Raw genomic sequence first — 15098 nt, 5'->3', positions numbered from 1 at the left:
AATCCAATAAATTATTTATTTGATACCGATTCTACGTAGCACATATGATTTAAATAAAGTCAATGTTATATATATTAAAATTAATTTAAACAAAAATAAAGGGAAAATAAACAAGAACAACACCAAATATTTCAAATGAAGAGAAAAACCTTTCATTTTGCTTGAATCGATCTTAATATATGTAATACAGTTGTTTTAATCGTCGAATGTGTTGGCTGCATATGAGAACATTGGTGTCAAATAAAAAATATTCGTTGAATTCAGTAATTTTGGACAAAAAATGATCAAAACCAAAAAATTTCCAACCAAATTTCGACAAGTTACAAAGCTAAAATCCAAAATATGACAACTTATAGGACCAAAATTCTAGAAAGTGGAGCTAGTCGGGTTAAAGAAATTTAGAGCAACATTGAGCAAGTTTAAAGAATTTATAAAACAGATATTATGTTATCGAGTTATACGGGAAGGGTCACCACGTTGGGCTTTCCCTTGGGTGTACGTAACCAATGTACAACTTTATATAATTAATTAATTATAGCTCTATCTATACGAGATTGCGTCAAAAGAGATATCATATGACAAATATATGCACTCAAATATGTTCAAATTCAAATCCTTTTAATTCCTACTATTTCTAAATTTCGAGATTTATTATAGTACGAAGAGGATGCTCGAAAGAAGAAGCAGAATGTGAGGCTCAGGGTCGAAGAGGGCGGGGTGATCGCCGGTGCCATGAGGTGGTACGGACAATGAGCGGCTCCTGGCAGGCTTCTAGGTGGAGAGAACATGAATGAACCGATCCCACACCGGAAAGAGAGAGATTCCTAGACTATTCAATGTAATGGACTGTACAGTTGAAGAGGGCTTAAAAGATTTGATTGGTACTACTCATATCGCGAATGTACATCTTCTTTTCGGTAGCTCATCACATAAGAACTCTAAAGTTACTCTAAAGTTAAGCGTGCTTGACTTAGGGCAATTTTGGGATGGGTGACCTCCTGGGAAGTTTCTCAAGGTGCGTGTGAGTGAGGACATAAGCACGCTGAAAGACCCGTCTTGATACAGTGAGGACAGTCATCGAATCTGGGACGTTACAAATAAGACAACTTGGTCATTAGAATAAGACAAAGTGTGATCTTTGTAAGCCCCGAAGACAATTCATAATTCTAAAAACATTGGTTCTTTTATATAGGTAATAGATAATAGATAATTAAAGTTCATTAATATATACATCATAGAAATAAATAGATTATATATTTTTGAATTAATATTAATAATTAGTTAAAATCTTTTAATTAATAAAGGACTTAAAAGACAAATCATAATTCTAAAAATATTGGCTCTTTTGTATAGTTAATAGATAGATAAATATATATTATTGAGTTAATATTAATAATTAATTAAAATCTATTAACTAATGAATAACTTAAAAGACAGTTCACAATTTTACATAGGTAATAGAAATAAATAAATTATATATTATTGAATTAATATTAATAATTAATTAAAATCTATTAATTAATGAAATAGTTAAAAGAGAATTCATAATTCTAAAAATATTGAATCTTTTATATATATATGTAATATAAATAATAGATAATTAAATTTCATTAATATATAGATAATAGAAATAAATAAATTATATATATTTGAATTAATATTAATAATTAATTAAAATCTATTAATTTATAAAGGACTTAAAAGACATCACAAGTTAAAAACATTGGCTCTTGTATATAGGTAATAGATATAATAGATAATTAAAGTTCATTAATATATAGGTAATAGAGATAAATAGATTATATATTTCTGAATTAATATTAATAATTAATTAAAATCTATAAATTAATGAAGGACTTAAAAAACAAATTACAATTATAAAAACATTGGTTCTTTTATATAAGTAATAGATATATAGGTATAATAGGTAGGTAATAGAAATAAATAGATTATATATTCTTGAAATTAAAGTCAATTAATATATAGGTAATATAAATAAATATATTATATATTCTTGAGTTAATATTATAATTAATTAAAATGAAATACTTAAAAGACAATTCTTCACCATTCTATTATATATGTATAATATAATATAGGTAATAGATAATTAAAGTTCATTAACATATAAGTAATAGAAATAAATTGATTATATATATTTGAATTAATATTAATAGTTAATTAAAATCTATTAATTAATTAATAAAGGAGTTAAAAGACAATCACAATTTTAAAAACAATGGATCTTTTACTTATATAAGTAATAATAATAATAATAATAATAGATAGATAGATAGAATAGATAATTAAAGTTCATTAATATATAGGCAATATAAATAAATAGATTATATATTTTTCAATTAATATTAATAATTACTAATAGATAGATAATACTTCACGTGCACCAAAAACACCAGAGTAAGTGGAATAACTCAATCCTATGAAACTAACCCACAGGTATATATACATCACAAAGACTTTTTATTAGAGATTTATTTTTACAGAGAAATGAATTGAAATCACGTAATTACTTGAACGATACAAATATATTTTAACTTTACATGCTAAAACGTAGGGGTGAGCAACGGTCGGTTTGGTCCTGTTTTACTCTACAATGGTTCGATTTTTCGGTTTTGAATATTCTAGTCTAAAACCGAACCATTTTATTACGGTCTGGTTCGGTTAGCTAAAATTTGTTACGAAATAAAATTATACGTCACTTTATGTCTTTAAAATCTAAATCATTGTATTTTCAAACATTTAATTTGTGAGACTTAATTTTTTATAAAAAATTAAAGAAATATATACAGAAAAGAAAAGAAAACTTCGACTGGTGAGAAAGAAAAAAAACGATCGGATTGAAAATTAAGAGTTAATGATACTAAGTTCTTAAATCTTAATAGGCTCATTATACATAAAAAGTCTTATACTTAACAATAATATGACCCATTATACATAAAAACCTTGTACTTAACAATAATATGGCCGGTTCAGTTTTTCGGGGATTAAACCGAAAAGCAAACCGAAAAACCGAAGTTCATAAATTTTAAAACCATAACCGACCGAAAAACCAAACTAATTAAACCGGTTCGATCGTTTTTTTGGTTTTTCGGGTTTTATCCCACCCCTACTAAAACTGTATGTTTCCACTATAAATGAATTAGGCTCGCTTGTAATAAAGTATTCTTGTCCAATGATTATTAAGATTTTACAATTCCTCGAGCCGGCAAAAGAGAGGTGACTCTTGTAAGAAAATCCGAACACAAACTGGTGTTTTGTTTGTCGTTTGATTGAGGAACACAAAATTCTAAGAATATACGTAAATGTCATTCCATCGAATAAATCGCCTTGATAGCACCAGCCGGGCAACAACCCTTCCAACCATTGGTGTTATCTACCAGGACAAATCAGCACAAAACAAAACTCATCCATCGAGTATATATTTGATATAAAAGTTTGGATCAAAACATAGAATAGGAGCCATCGAATATATACCCGAAACATGGGCCACGAAAGGTGGATGGGGATGGCGATCACTGAGGAAGAATCAGTGACGAATACAATAATGGTAGATAGAAGAAGCGGATACGAACCACAAACGGGGATCTACCATTCCCTTGTTAGACTCAGTGAACAACAGCAGATTCCTACACAGCCTAACCTTGACACGGCCACGTATGTTCTATCACAGTTCCCGACACCTGATCAAGCTGAAACCCGAGTGGCTCTGGTTGACTCCTCGAGTAACAGAAGGGTCACCTACGCTCAACTCCACAAATCCATTACTGTACTTGCTGCTGGATTGTATCATGGACTCGGGGTAAGGAAGGGTGACGTTGTATTCATCTTATCACCAAATTCCATCATGTATCCGACAATTTGTCTTGCAGTACTTTCCATTGGAGCGGTGATAACAACTGCTAATCCGCTCAATACTTCGACAGAGATAGCGAAGCAGGTACATGATTCGGGTGCTAAACTCGCCATTTCTTCCCCAGATGAGATTAGAAAGTTACACCCCACTGGAGTGCCTACTCTCCTGACGTCACGAAGTAAAGAAAACGACCAACTTTCAGTGGAAGAGTTGATCGAGAAATGTGAACCATTGGAAATTCCAGAAGAGAAGCCGATTCAAACAGATACAGCAGCAATACTTTATTCTTCTGGGACTACAGGAACTAGTAAAGGCGTTGTACTAAGCCATTCTAACTTTATATCCCTCATGACACTGCTCAAATGGTCTGTGGACGTATCAAAGGCACAAGATGATGTGTTCCTATGCTTCCTACCCATGTTTCATATCTACGGTCTAGCATTTTTTGGGCTAGGATTACTTTGTTCGGGTATTACCACTGTGGTAATGGAAAGATTTGATTTTCAAGGAATGCTTGAAGCTATTCAAAATCATAAGGTGAATAACATGCCTGCAGTTCCTCCAGTGATACTTGGGCTGGTGAAGTATAATGGAGGAGGATATGATTTGTCATCTTTGAGACGAGTGGGCTCAGGAGCAGCACCATTGAGCAAAGAGGTGACTGATAGATTCCGAGAGAAGTTTCCGTGGGTTGAGCTGAGGCCAGGCTATGGGTTGACTGAGAGTTGCGGTGCTGGTACTTTCTTTGAGTCTCATGGAGAAGCGAAGGCTCGTCCAGCTTCATCAGCTAGGTTGGCTCCATGCTTTAGTGCTAAGGTGGTTGATTTAGAGACTGGAATTGCTTTGCCACCAAATAGGGAGGGAGAACTGTGGCTGAAGAGTCCAACTGTGATGAAAGAATACTTGGGAAATGAGGAGGCAACTGCTGCAACGCTTAATTCAGACGGGTGGCTTAAAACTGGTGACCTTTGTTACTTTGATGAGGAGGGCTACATTTACATAGTTGACCGGATGAAAGAATTGATAAAGCACAACGGCTACCAGGTATCACACATAAAAGAATTTTGGCATCTAAAGTACATACTTTGAGGAACGGTTCTTGTAGCTGGCTTCTCCTTATCTTATGCAAAACGCAGGTGGCTCCAGCAGAGTTGGAGGCAATATTAACAGCTCATCCCCATATAACTGATGCAGCCGTCATACCGTTTGTTTCCTTTCCCTGTCTTCTTACTTCAATCCCTGCATCAACACACCAGAAACACATGCAAGCACACACACAAAGCATGTGCACAAAACACAAACATGATATTAATTCCAAACTTGTGTTTATGTTTTGATGTGGAAGAAAAACGCTGCAGACTTGAGGATGAAGAAGCGGGACAAATTCCTGTGGCATACGTAGTGAGAGCAGCCGGAGTGGAGCTCACAGAAGATCAGATCATCCAATTTGTCGCTAAACAGGTATGGCAATGATATCCCTGACCAATTGTTTGAGGTAGCACCATACAAGAAAATATTGCTAAGCAGGTAGCACTTGTTTACCAAAAAGTTAATGAGCAAACTTTCCAGGTAGCACCATACAAGAAAATCAGGAGAGTGAACTTCATCAATGCCATACCAAGGTCTGCAGCGGGTAAAATATTACGGAGGCAATTGGTATCACTAAGCAAACAGTATGCCATCTCCAAATTATGATAAATGACGCCAACTCTTACTTTACACCATATTTCTACCTATTATACGATCAATAAGGGCGGAATTTATTTATGCCTGGCTAAGCGATAAATAGAAGCGTTTGAAGCCAAGGATGGAAAAAAATCAGATGTATAGAAGCAGAATTGTGTGTTTTGTCTGCCATTACTTTCCCAACAAGTGACTAATACATGTGCTTACTTTAAGCTTTTACAAAATCCTGATTTATGCTGTCCTCTCATGCCCCAAACAAATCCACAAACCGAATGTGTTGCCTCCTCCTTACACATCATTGAATCCCCAAAGAGGCCCATATCTCGGATCACAAAATAGACCTATCGCCAACAGCACCGTGTAGATCTTGACCTTCACACTAGCAAATACAATCAGATTTTTTAGTTCAACTAAAACTTTCACACCTTCAGGCTTCAACACAAGAGCAAATGTCACCATACCACCTCCACATTCTCTTCCCAAAAGATTGCCACGAAAACACGCGAAACTTGGAAAAAATCCTGGTTGGATCCGTTGCCAGCCACTTTCAAAGCCATAGCTTTCAAAAACCAAAGCTCCAAGACAGTACAAATGCAACAAACGATTTTAAGATTAACATCACTAGTACCTAGGTGCCCTTTCAACTCGTGCGAACTTGATCATATCTTTTAACCACCAACCAAAAAGAAAATAAAAATTAAATAAACTTTTCTCCATAAAACCATGTGTGGTGAAACCAACATGACATTGTGATGTCAAATTATAAGATTCAACTACAGCACAATCCAAACAAGCACAAAAGAAATCATTTTAGCGTACGAATATGGAATAGATTAGACTCTTCATCTAAAAGTGTAAATATTTTTTGCAACTTGCTGTATAAACGAATGTCAAAGGAAGCAGAATCACTTCCTATGGAAGTCGTATTATTCTCGTTAAAATGTGAGATAGTGAAAAAGAGAGGCCACCAACATATCTTTTATTTTTACATTGTCTGATAAAGTATTCACTCATTGGCGCACGCATAGCAACTTCCTCATGGGAAGTAAGGACTTGAATTATCTATGAGTATTTTCACCGGCCAAGGGAATTAATTAAGTTTGGCTAAACAGGATTTCAGAAAACATTTTCAAACCTCAAAACATCATTTTATTTTTTGTGTATTCAAAAGGTAAATATTTCAAGAATGGGCACCTAGGGCAACCGTTCAGGAGCATCATAAAATTTCTGCTAATGTCACCGGCCTAGAACTTCAAAAATAGCACAAAAATCTCTTCCAGGTCAACCAAAAAGCTAAGAACGTGCAACAATAATTTTACCATTGAAGTACTGAATGTAGTTATAGAACCTTATTTGAACAAACATCGTGTTCTTGAAATTTGCCAACGATCTCATAATAATACAAAAGAAACATATCTGAATATTTTGAATTATTTATATTTAGGTTTACATGAAACTCGTAAAATAATTAAAAAGAACGAGAAAATGAATAAAACGATGAGGTGAAGAAAAATAGAAAAGAACTTTCTTTATGTATCTGGAAACACTCGGACGATGATACAACAGCATAACTGACTTCAAAATTCACTCTAGGCAGTATATCAACCCAAGTACATGTATGACAGCCGACTCTGCCAAACTGACGCGATATATCCAGTCTCTTGGAGAGAAAGCTGGCTCCTAACCTTGGCAACCTCGGTGATTCCAGGAAATATGTTTATCCAGAAACCCACCTCCAAACACCACCAGATCTATGCCTCTGGACAGATGCAGCAAGTTCCATATCACGTTCAAATACAGACTTCTCTGTCCTCAGTGTCTGGACCTCTTCTTCTAATGATGGCAATGAATGAAGCATCTTCTGTAGTTCTCCTATTTGTGCCTGATAAAAGAAAAAATAGAGTGATAGATATCAAACAACGGGTAAAAATTTAGCAGGGGCATTGTATGCATTTGCAACTTCTCAATGACTCCAGCCCAACATGAGACTCAAAAGAAGAATTAAATGAAAGAAATCTAAAAGGAAGAAGTAGAGAAAGTGGTAAAGGGCAAGACCTCGAGTTTGGCACATCTTGATCTCTCAGCTACAAGTTGTCCTTTCAATGACTGCAACTCCTGCAACCAGTCCATGAGGATGATAAAATTTGTTACTACTCATGCCTGATAGTATCACAAAGATACCAACAATATACTCTGTCAAGTGTCAACCAACCTTGGACAGCTCAGCATAATATCCACTTGTTTCTTCAATCCTTGCTTTCAGAGCAGAGTTCTCTGTGGTAACCTCCATCATGGATGACTCTAACTTCTTTTTTTCTTCTCTAATTATATTAATTTCGACTGATAGATCCTTCTGAGAGTTGTCAACTGGGATGACCCTGTCATTTGAATCTTTTCTTTCAGTCAAATCTAATAACTCGGATTTTGCCAAGGCATATGCAGCAGTAACAGAAGCTGCTGCCGCTGCAGCAGCTGGCGATTGCAATATCTTGGCCTGTAAAGCATCCCTTGGTTTGGGCCTCATGACAAATACCTAAATATGCAGAACCATATTGATGGGTTTAAGGTTTACCTAAATCTAAAAGAAAGGGGATGCGAGAGAAAGAAAGATGATACACAGTGAATGCAAAACTTATTTAAAAAAGAAATAACATTAAAAATTAGATGAAGGTAATCAGAAATTATACGCCAAAATAAAGACAACATCAGTAGGAGCTAAAAATTGCAGCTGGAGCACTATCAAAACAGTACAGAAGGAATTGTGCTTATATCAAAGAAATATTTGACTGCACGAATTCATATATACTGATATATTTCTAAATTATGCTTTGATCAACTTCACTGACAAACATCGTCTCAATGATTCTGGCAAGTTCAAACAAAAAACACTTCTTCACTTCCATAAAACATTACATGTATTATTTGCAGGCATGTCAACATGATTCTATCAACGTCACATTGCCCCCCACCCAAAGAAAATGTAACATCAAACTTCCATTTACTGTCGGCAAATTCTGATTTCATCAAAATTCGGAGAACCAAATAATAATTGATCCTTCACCTTCAAATTTGAAGAAAATTGCCAGCCCTTTATAAGTTGGGAAAAAAAGGAAAGTCAAATGGCTGAACTCAAATACACTCTTCTCTTTGAATAAAATTGTAAGCCCTTTATTGAGAGATCATAATTGATGCACATAAAATCAGTAAGATATTATATATTTGATGTCGATATTTGAAATGACTTACGAAAAATTAGCCAAATTTCAGCCTAAAGCAAAAAAAAAAAAAAGGAACTCATGTTAGGAAGAAAAGACAAAGAATTAAGAATCCAAAACTTTTATCCCCAGATTATAGTTGGCACACCATCAAGTAAAAGTGCATTATTTTCATGCTGGAGGTATTCCCTTCCGTATGCACAAGAATTTCCAGTCATGAGTCATAATTGGCATGCAACCTATAACATTATTAAGATGCATCCTTCTAGAGTCATCCATAGTAACATCAACATGCCCCATAAGAAGCAATTAATTTAAGGGAGCAATTGCATGTTTGCGTTTGGTGAATTTAGAGTTCAAATCCTTCGAGTCAATCCACTGAATTTCTTTTGGTAGTTTTAACTGCATGCCATTTCAAATATTCGATTATTGGAGTCATTCCAAATCCATAACTCAAATAAAATGGTTCAATCCGAACAAAACTAAAATATCTTCTAGTTTTTTATAAGAAAATCTCACATATTAATCATCGGCTATTCGCTGCCATCCTTTTCTTATAAGAATTATGACAACCATAAAAAATGACGTTAATGGTAGATACCTCATTGTGGTACTTCCCATTGTAGCCACCAAATGTAACTAAAAAATTCTCGCCACCTAATGATGCCGAGGAAATGCTGATTCCCTGTTAAACAGCATAATATCACACTTTTGAGCAAAACAAAATATGTGTAACACAATTAATAGCATCGTGATGACTGGCAATCAAGAAAAAAATGCATGCACGTGACAACTAAAACCTATGAGACTATCACTTTCTCTAAATTGCCGTACAGAGGAAAATGCTTGCACGTGATATATTAATAACAAATATGTTAAAGTCACTCATTTGTAAACAATTTATGAAGTTGTTTATAAATTCTCACCTGCTATACTTTTCATAATCACCATCATGCATGTGATTTGCTGGTATATTCAGATGCTTAAAATAATCAGAGTTCAAAGAGGAAGCTCAACATGGACCGATTGATATCAGTTGTATAGCAATATCTAATGTCTTTGAGCTACATTATTGAAAAGAAGCATTATGTACGCAACTTTTATAACAAATCTTCAATTAGAGCTACATCATGCTTTCTGTTATTTTCACTGACATAACACAGGATTTGGTTACATAGAGATTAACCAACCAAAGAAAAAAAAAACTCAAGGGCATACTTTAATCTAAAGAAATAGCTACCACAAGGTCCTAAACCAACAACCAAAATATGCATTAAAATTCAATTTCTAAACAGGACAAATTTCATTGGGAATAAAAATGATGACATTTAATATACTTAAATTATCAAATGATAATTCATCAATACTTCCAATTATGAGTCCTCGAAAACTGCACTTTGTCCGACATTCACCATTCAGTGATTCATTAAATGCAATGGTAAATCAGCAAATATACATGCCTCAAAGCAAAGCAAGTTCACTACCAATAGAAGAGTCGAAAAACCCTCCTCACTAGAGCCACCCAAAAAATGTAGTTCTATAAGACAAAACATCTAGGTCTTAAACTCAAGTTTCTTCAGGATGAAAGAGGTGATGAAATAAAATAAACATTTAAATAGCATATAAGCCCTGACCTATTGTTAGCACATATCTATACCCATCACAAAAATCAGTTTCTAGCTCAACACAAAATGATATAGTATGAGAAAATGAGGAAGCATAGTAACCTCACTAGCTAGGGGATCTCTTCCTTTTACACTAGTCAGCACTGATACAACAAGCTTAGACATATTTATCACAAGAGTTTCCGAGGCCCCTGCCAGCCAAAAAGAATTTAATCTCATATTACAAGAAGTTGAGAAAATCTTAAAACCAAATAACATTGTTAATTACCAGTATTTCTCACTCACCACTTCTATTATCTCCACCACCAACAATATACCAGTTTCCATTTACTGCGACACTAGCATGACCTGCCCTAGCAGACACAGCATCACCCTGCATTTGTGGTTGGGACCATTCCATCTGCACAAGAAAATCGTATGAATGATCGAGCCACTAAGAGATTAATCTATGCTTTCAACTAATCAGATTATCAAAGCAGATAGATAATCAATGAAAAGAGTATTCTGCTTAAAATACATTTCAAGAGCAAACTTCATTTTCAGTAACAAATGTCCTCATTTTCATTTTTGATCGCCCACAATAGGGTCCTCATCCATCTTAGAAAATCAGGAGTCAAAATATTTTGTGATGACAATGAATATTAATCTAATAAAACTGTTACATAAAGAGAAATAGTAAAACTGGACAGACAAGACTTAAAAACTAAAATACATCACAGAGCTTGTTGGTGATTAAATAAGATACAATAACAATTTCTAATTTTTTTACTATAGCTAGAGGAGGACTATTCATTAATGAACTAACTACAAATCCAAGCCAAATAAAGAAAATGCATAAGAAGATCCTGCAGTAATTCACATCCTTTAATTTGAGAACACGAGAATATTCACCATCATGGGAAAATGTTATGATGATGATAAACGTACATGGTTTATAAAACAAAGCCTAGAAAAACAGATGCTGAAAGCACATCGCTCAAATATTTATTTTTGACATAATGTTGACCAAATATACATCAGAGTCATTGGTTAATATGGTTTAATTTTGAAGGAAAAGAATAACAAAAAATACCCAATTTCCAGCCGTCTTGGCTTGGAGTCAATTTAAATATGCAATTCATTTTATTCAACTCAATATTCTGCAGTGAAGCATGAGAAACACCAGATTTAAAGCTTCGACAGACTTAACTGCCGTTATGAGCATAAGAGAGAAAGCTTACTGTTTCCAAATCCAGGACATGGAGGTCATTGAAAAAGATGGAATGGGAGCATCCGCCATAAATAAAAAGGTATCGTTCAGCATGCAATGCAGCTGTGTGATCAAATCTGGGGGTTGGAGGTGTCTGCCTATCAATGTAAAAAAATTGGTAAGAAATCATACTTGAAAATGCACTAAAAGACCATAAACTTTGGGAGAAACATACGTAGTCTCAACAGAACTCCACGTCATTGTCTCCAAATCAAGAACGTGGACATCATTCAGAAGCCGCCTATTCCTGTCTTCTCCACCAAACATGATAACTTTAGAACCGAACACAGTGATAGATTGCCCACTGCGAGCTACCTAAAGAAATACCACAAGAACGGCCGATATACATCATAAAAGAAATTTTTATCCAAGATCTGGAAAATTCACAAGGAAGAAACTGAATAAATGAAGATAGAATTGTCGAAAGCGAAGGTTAAGTCAAAACAGTTGATTACCGGAACATTTCCAGAGGTTTCAACAATGCCGCAATTATACAATTCAAGGTCAATAAATCGTACTGCATGAGAAACAAGATCAGAGACAGTAAGAATCAAGGTTTAGAGCCGAAATCAATATGCATCTATCAGACAGATAATGATCGATCAAATTGAATCAATTGCTGCCAAACTAAGTTGGTCCCAGCGTGAACGAACCTGTCACCGTGTCGGTAACATTCTTTGAGAGACCAGCCAAAAGAAAAAGTTTTTTCTCCCAATTTATCTGTAAGAATAATTGCGTATACACCAGTCAAAATAAAAATTATTATGAATAATAATAATAATTGGGTATACATCAATAAAATAATATATATATGCATATGCTAATGGAAACTCTTGAATAGACCGGGCCCAGTAATATTTCCCAGCCAAAAAAGAAAACACCACTGACAAATGATACCAAGGAAGAAAATAACAATGAAGAAACTCAAGGAATTCTGTAGTTGTAACTTACCAAACTGTGACCAGAAATTGCTGGAAAAGCTTCCAACAGGGCATCATCTTTTTTTTTCACACCACTGGCTTCCATTTTTAGTTTTACGGGTGACCACATCAAATTTTTCAGATCCAAAACCTAAAAATTCCAAAAGAAAGAGTGAAAACCTAAGGATAAAAAAATCGTGAGTCACATTAAAATGGAATCAACAGTACCTGGAAATCAGATAGGTATCTACCATTGCGGCTTCCACCCACAATGTATAACTTTTCTTCTACAACTATTGCAGCATGCTGGAACACAAAAAAAAGTGTCATGTGAAGTATACAGACCATACATATTGCGTAAAAATAGTAGGAGTTTATTAGTTTTATTTATTCAATTTATTTAAATCAATTGTTTAATAAATCAGTTCTTATCCTAATCAGGCAGCTAAAGATTTTTGGGATCCTTTTGGTAGCCTTTAGGATTCTTTTTTTTTCTCCTAGTATCATGCTGAGTTGTTAGGCAAATACATAGCGGCATAGTCTACAAACTCTACGGCGAATCTTTAGATTACTACAAGAAATAATAATGATCTCTTCTCACTTATCATTTCTATTGTACTAGAGAATAACTGTCTTCAGGAAGTTGTGATGTGGAAAACCAAAACCAGAAGTACAGATTCTTCAAGGCTGTTAGTTTTGGCAATTCTTTGGGTGCTACCCTTACTGTAAATATATTCGAAAAATAAATCCCTCCAACTGACTATTAAGAAATTGGATGGGCAAAGCGTTTTTGAAAGGGCACAACCTATCAAGCTCATGATTGCTAGCAGAGGGAACTTGGTTATTCGACAGGCGGGAAAAGAACCTGTAAATAACGATCCAAGTTTCCAACATTGACGATGTAAAAGTCGAAAAATCACCGGTAATTGCATGGCTGTTAATTTCATGGAGTCACCAATTGGAAAAGTCCACATGTTTATTCCTACTATGAAAGAGGTTTGGGAAGCTATTCCAGGTACATATTCAGATCTGAAAAATTCTACATAGATTGTAGGATTGAATATAAAGATATGGCAACTAAAGCAAGGAGGTTGAGAGGTGATGGAGTACTACAATAAAATAGAAGTACTTAGCCAGAATGAGAAATGTGCTTTGAGGAAGATTGGGAAAATGTAAATGAAAACGTGAAGTATATGAACATAAAAGAGAATGAGAGTATGTTTCCTGGCCAGAATAAACATGAGAGAGGGCGAATTAAGAGGAAGAATTCAAGGGGGGGAAATCTCTGCCATCTCTTTTTCAAAAGTGAGAGAAGAGGGGAACAAGGAAAGTGATCGTGGTAGAAAACTCTCAATTTACATTTGAAGCCTCTACTCTTGAACAAGGAATACGCTTTTATTTAAATGAACTATACCTTGTACCGAGCAGCTGCTCTCCCAGCAGATACAGGGAGCGCAACCCACTGGTCATAGCTTATATCCAAATGCCGACATTGACTATCAGTTCCCATCTCAATTGTCCTGCAGTTAACTAATTTCATCAGTTTCATAACTAACGAACAAAATTTTCCCAAAAAATACAAACCATGAAGTTTGCTCTGAGTAATTCGGGAGAATGGAGAATGTAACTCAGAACCAAATAATACAACCCGCAAAGTTGGTGCATAAAAATAGAAATCTTTTTTATTGATTTTCTTTACAGTAGATTTAGTCCTCGTGATTAGAAGCAACTACAACCTAGCTCACGTGTAAAAGGGAAAGTTAGAAACTTTATATATATACACCAAATGCCGAAGTGTTGATGAAATCGGATTAAAAAATGGATTATTGAGCATATTTATGTCTTACTTTTAGGATTCTTGACTGTATCAAAACAAAGATCAATTTTTGCCATTACTTTTTCCAGCACAGCCTAAAATTTTCATCATGTTGCGATCAATTCCCTTTATTGTCTTTGTCCCAACCAGTCAACCAAAACCCCCAATCAATCGAATTGAGGACCTATAAGTACAACTCCACATTCTCAAGATTGATCTAAAATTCTCTCAGTAGATCATCAATACCATAAAACATAACTACACACAAAATTCATCGATTGAACAATGGATGATTAAAATCAATAATTAAACGTGGAAATCGCAATAAAATACCGGGAAGTTGGGGATGCTGGATCCACGAGAAAATGGCGCGAGATCGGGTGGTGAGTCAAGCCCGATCTGCTGCGGAGAAATGGGGAGGAAATGCACCGACTAAACAGATGCTACGAGCCCGTTCAACCGTTTGGAATAATTTATTTCAAGTCCTTGCTTCTTATAATAATTTCACAACGGCCCCCGATATTTTCTATTTTTTAATTCCATCCTTTTAAACACTTTTTTAGAGTGAAATTGCATTTCTGACCTCGTAAAATATCGAAATAAATTATGCAACTCTCTATGTTTTAAATTAAAGATCTATTTTAAATTAAAGATCTTTTACCACTCGATATAGTTTCAAAATCAATTCTCATTTGTAACGGGTTTTTCTTATT

The 15098-nt window shown here is 34.6% G+C and overlaps 2 protein-coding genes across 2 annotated transcripts; one reads left to right on the top strand and one right to left on the bottom strand.

Annotated features, from left to right (window-relative positions):
• The first annotated feature begins 3230 nt into the window (after positions 1-3230).
• LOC140810655 (probable CoA ligase CCL5) lies at positions 3231-6356 on the top strand. The gene is made up of 4 exons (XM_073168521.1): positions 3231-4918; positions 5011-5078; positions 5233-5335; positions 5444-6356. The coding sequence occupies exons 1-4, from the start codon at positions 3503-3505 to the stop codon at positions 5567-5569; spliced, it is 1713 nt and encodes a 570-aa protein (XP_073024622.1). The 5' UTR covers positions 3231-3502; the 3' UTR covers positions 5570-6356.
• Positions 6357-6854: 498 nt separating this feature from the next.
• LOC140824099 (acyl-CoA-binding domain-containing protein 6) lies at positions 6855-14868 on the bottom strand. Its single transcript, XM_073185700.1, has 14 exons — positions 14719-14868; positions 13984-14089; positions 12798-12875; positions 12601-12720; positions 12303-12369; positions 12105-12166; positions 11825-11964; positions 11621-11747; positions 10686-10800; positions 10503-10591; positions 9377-9460; positions 7773-8093; positions 7616-7675; positions 6855-7442 (listed from the first exon to the last, which is right to left on the bottom strand). The coding sequence occupies exons 2-14, from the start codon at positions 14077-14079 to the stop codon at positions 7278-7280; spliced, it is 1524 nt and encodes a 507-aa protein (XP_073041801.1). The 5' UTR covers positions 14080-14089; positions 14719-14868; the 3' UTR covers positions 6855-7277.
• Between the last annotated feature and the right edge of the window lie 230 nt (positions 14869-15098).

The sequence above is a fragment of the Primulina eburnea genome, chromosome 1 (genome assembly GCF_022965805.1).
Source record: "Primulina eburnea isolate SZY01 chromosome 1, ASM2296580v1, whole genome shotgun sequence".
Taxonomy (NCBI): domain Eukaryota; kingdom Viridiplantae; phylum Streptophyta; class Magnoliopsida; order Lamiales; family Gesneriaceae; genus Primulina; species Primulina eburnea.
This window is presented reverse-complemented; position numbering and strand designations above follow the sequence as displayed.

What these genes read in the sequence shown, in the direction of transcription:
- LOC140810655 (XM_073168521.1), top strand. Translation starts at nt 3,503, where the DNA reads ATGGGCCACGAAAGGTGGATGGGGATGGCGATCACTGAGGAAGAATCA. An exon ending in ACTGATGCAGCCGTCATACC is followed by an intron (nt 5,079 to 5,232) that starts GTTTGTTTCCTT and finishes AAAACGCTGCAG; the next exon opens with ACTTGAGGATGAAGAAGCGG. An exon ending in TCCAATTTGTCGCTAAACAG is followed by an intron (nt 5,336 to 5,443) that starts GTATGGCAATGA and finishes CAAACTTTCCAG; the next exon opens with GTAGCACCATACAAGAAAAT.
- LOC140824099 (XM_073185700.1), bottom strand. Translation starts at nt 14,079, where the DNA reads ATGGGAACTGATAGTCAATGTCGGCATTTGGATATAAGCTATGACCAG. An exon ending in TGTTACCGACACGGTGACAG is followed by an intron (nt 12,167 to 12,302) that starts GTTCGTTCACGC and finishes TTTCTCATGCAG; the next exon opens with TACGATTTATTGACCTTGAA. An exon ending in TGGTGGAGATAATAGAAGTG is followed by an intron (nt 10,592 to 10,685) that starts GTGAGTGAGAAA and finishes TTTGGCTGGCAG; the next exon opens with GGGCCTCGGAAACTCTTGTG.